This window comes from Papaver somniferum, chromosome 7, assembly GCF_003573695.1.
Source record: "Papaver somniferum cultivar HN1 chromosome 7, ASM357369v1, whole genome shotgun sequence".
In the NCBI taxonomy this organism is placed as follows: Eukaryota; Viridiplantae; Streptophyta; class Magnoliopsida; order Ranunculales; family Papaveraceae; genus Papaver; species Papaver somniferum.
This window is the reverse complement of record NC_039364.1, coordinates 74,373,165-74,377,168: the sequence shown is the minus strand read 5'-3', so window position 1 is coordinate 74,377,168 and position 4,004 is coordinate 74,373,165. Positions and strand designations below refer to the sequence as shown.

The 4,004-nt window shown below is 33.9% G+C and overlaps 1 protein-coding gene across 1 annotated transcript; it reads left to right on the top strand.

The window, feature by feature from the left end:
• Window positions 1–1,543: 1,543 nt before the first annotated feature.
• LOC113292739 (NDR1/HIN1-like protein 26) lies at window positions 1,544–2,659 on the top strand. The gene has a single exon (XM_026541607.1). It carries the CDS (start codon window positions 1,751–1,753, stop codon window positions 2,390–2,392), a length of 642 nt encoding a protein of 213 aa, XP_026397392.1. The 5' UTR covers window positions 1,544–1,750; the 3' UTR covers window positions 2,393–2,659.
• Window positions 2,660–4,004: the final 1,345 nt, after the last annotated feature.

The window sequence follows — 4,004 nt, the reverse complement described above, 5'->3', positions numbered from 1 at the left end:
AGAATATACACAAAATTAAGAAGCTATCTAATTATAATAAAAAAGAGAAAAATAAAGATTTTCCTAGCTACACATGGAAAGAGGGATCATGCATGGGAGATATGGCGAGGATGATCATAGCAAGAACACATTAGATCCTCATTAGGTTCCAAAAAGTCAGTTACGATGAGATTCCCCATGTTTTATATATTTTGTTATCTGGGTCCTCTTTTTTTTTGTTTGTTTTTCCCAATAATAATAATAATGACCCACATCCTGAATAAGTAGTTTACACTATCTAAACTAGTGAGACCACATGTGCAATGCATATGCTTGAATTTTATCTTTTTAACAACACCAAATTTGATGAGAGTGATATTTTTTCGTAAAATAAAATTTAATATTATTATTTGTACTCATTACATAGGTACTTTAAAAAGGTTTTCAAATATGTTAGTGTTATAAAAATCCAGTATGTATTTTGGAAGATATATCAAACTTTTAAAAATTTTGATATTTTTTTTTAAAACAATGGCATTTTTGTGAATATGCAAATATATAAGGTTGAACATGTAAATACTGATTTAGTGTTCGATTTTATCCTTAAATACATATATATGGTAGTGGTTGATATTTAAGGTAATTTTAATAGTATCAGGGTTACATCAAACTATTTTGTCCTTTTATGACAAACTAAAATACCTCTTTTCTTTATATTCGTATAAGATATCTCATCAGTGCTCCCGATCTCTAAGATAGACGCACATACATGGTGTGCCACAATTTTTCAGTTTATGGATACTTTCCTTTAGAACTACATAACAGTAAGTCCGTCCAGTTTTCAGCAAAAAAATTGTTGAGCGAACTGTATATTATAAGTCGGTTTCCATTTCTTAAACTGTGACCGAATTGTACATGACTCTGTTTGCTTTTCAAATCAATCCGAGTGGGATTGTTTAATATGGTTTATCTCCGATTAAATTAAGAGGGAAGAAACAGTCATAAGATCTCAACTAAGATCTAATCATATCCTATCTTCAATAAAACACCATTAGACAAACAAAACAACATTGCTAGAGAAGTTATTATATCGCTAATTTTGAATGAAATTCGTTATTTGTTATTTTGTTGCCTCACCACTACCATTCTCCCTCCTCTCTTCATCTTCTCTAAATGTAGCTTCTTGTTGCGACTCAAATGTGTAGCTGTTGCGCCCTAAAATTCACAACAACTACATTTCGGTTGCGAAAATTTGTTACACCATATTTCGGAACAATTGAGTCGTGAGTTGTTAATGTATTTCGATCTTTAATATCAATGTTTTTGAAGTTCATGTAATCTTTATTTTATCGTGGATGAAATTTTCTGAGAATTATCAAAAAAAATGATTCTCTTATCCCTCTTCGTATTAGCAAAAGACGTCTTTCCAAAACATCCACAAAGGAAGGACGTTCAAATTCCGGCGGAGATGCCCTTGTACGTATATATGCTCTTGTACGTATATAAATGTTGATCCATGTCATAGAAGTTGGTCTAGTTGGACCATGGCTTCATTGATCTTGCGAAGTCTGAGGAGCAGAATCTTATTATTTTGAATACAAGGATTCTTAAGATAATACTGTATATCCCACAGATAGGATACCAACGAGGAATTGATGGAATGGCTATAGTCACCTTTATCGAACTATTTAAACTCCATCCTTCTCCTATATTTCTATAACTTTGCACCGTTCTCTTCCCATCTCTCTTACTTTCACTCTTTACACTGCCAATGTCTCAAGTCCTCGTAGATTCACCAAAACATTGTGCCAAAAAAGGATTCAAAGTAAACAAATTTATTAACAGAAAAATCTTGTATGTTTTCTCAACTTTCTTCTCGACTATTATCTTTTTAATTTTTCTCATTTGGTTAACCTTACATCCATCAAAACCTGAGTTTTTCCTTAAGCAAGCTGATATCTATCAACTTAATCTTTCAACTCCTCATCTTCTAAACTCTTCCATACAGATTACTCTAGTTTCAAAAAATCCTAATACAAAAGTAGGTGTTTTCTATGATCAACTTCAAGTTTATGCCTCATATAAAGGACAACAAATTACTGTTGATGAATATTTGCCACCATTTTATCAAGGTCATGAAGATAGCAATATTTTAAGTGCTTCATTGATGGGTATTAGTCTGTCTGTGTCGCCTTCTTTCGGTTATGAAGTTAACCGTGATCAAACTATTGGTAAGTTGGTTTTCAGTTTAAAGATTAATGGAAGATTAAGGTGGAAAATTGGAGCATGGATTTCAAGTCCGTACCGGTTTATCGTTAATTGTGTTACGATTCAGGCTTTCGGACCCAATAATGCCGTCGGTTCAGGTCCTGTTAGTGCTAACCAAGGTAGTCAATGTTCTACAACTGTTTAAGAGAAAACACATATTATGTCTTAAGTTAGTTAAAAGGGTATGTCATAATTAAGTTTATTGTATTTTATCTCTTCAGATTTTGTGTTTATGATCTTTTTTAAGTAACAGTTTTGCAAAGTTGTAGTAACTAGTATAGACTGATTGATAAGTGATTAACTATATACTATATTTACTAAGACCTGAGTTAATGCGTGCGTATTTATATATCTTTATGTACATGATACTTTCTCCAGTATCTATCCAATGTTTCATGATAAAGACTAAGGTTTTAGATTGATTTTCTGTACTTATGCATTTTTACATTTCTTATAATTGGGATTTCCAGTGAAACCTTTCAATAGACCCTATGGGTTAGATTTGGCTGCTAGATAAGCCAAAAAAGTGTTACACATTAAAAAAAAGCGTTGTCTATTTGTTAACACTACTTCTCTCTCTAAATATACCTCGCATGTGAACTAGTAGCGAGATAGTTTCGCTGGATGGTTCAGCGCAGCCAAAATCATTTTTTCGCAGAATGATTCAGCGCAGATTGATTTATTTTTTGATCTGACAGCTGAGATGGTTGCGCTGTTCCGTTCAGCGCAACCTAATTCTACTTTTCGATGTTCCGCTCGACGCATCTACTTTTCGTTATTTCATTCCGCTCATTTAGATGCTAGATTGGAAGGAACGCGTGACTTAACTGCCAATCTAGATGCTAGATTAAAACACGATAGGACTTAGCATGCATCGCAATAAGTTCACGTATGGGTTTTCAAAGAAAAGTGAAACCTCCATGTAAATAAGGTGTGACATGAAATTTTAATTACCAACTCGAGAATTTATTAGTTTATCAAATAATTCATTAAGGGTGTATCTACTAGTGCCTGCCAGTTTACTACTGGAAAACCAAACTTGTCAAACCTCGTTACAGACTACAGTGGCCCGATTTTACTTTGGTCTTGGCTTGGCAGCTTTGGGTATTATGGAGAGATAGAGAAACACTGATGATGAGATTCAAAGTAGTTAAAAGATGTATAAAGAAAGTGAGAAAGGAGAAAGTGGGAAAAGAAAGGTAATTCATTACGGCTTTCTTTGCTGAAGAATCTTGAAAAAATTGCAGTCTCACACCCAACCTTCTCTGCCTTTTCAATTTCAATAATTAGGGATGTGGTAATGGGACTCGTAGCTAGAGCCTAGAGATCCTTCTTTGTACATATAGTGGAAAATATCTGGGGATATACTTGTCAAATCAGATATATAATGTCTGGAGTAATCTAGTAGGAATATATCTAGTGGCCACTCTCTGTTTCGTTACTACACGTAGTACGCGCATAGACGCTTAAAAAACCAACGTCTCCATCGGAGAAATTTTAACTGTCGCGACAACAGAAATCTACATGTCAATTGACATCGGCGGGCCGGGAACCAGCACTTACATATCAACCTATGCATGGTATGCATTAAGTTTCCACCCGAACTTTCTAATGGAAATGGAAGCTTTAGGTATTTGTCACTTTAAAACCTATGATATTGAAAATTATGTATGACCTTTGGAAAATGTTCGAGACCCCTAAGCATAGGAAGTGAAATAATTCAAGCTGATGATGATAGATGAAGACAAGTTGTCTTC

What these genes read in the sequence shown, in the direction of transcription:
- LOC113292739 (XM_026541607.1), top strand. Translation starts at nt 1,751, where the DNA reads ATGTCTCAAGTCCTCGTAGATTCACCAAAACATTGTGCCAAAAAAGGA.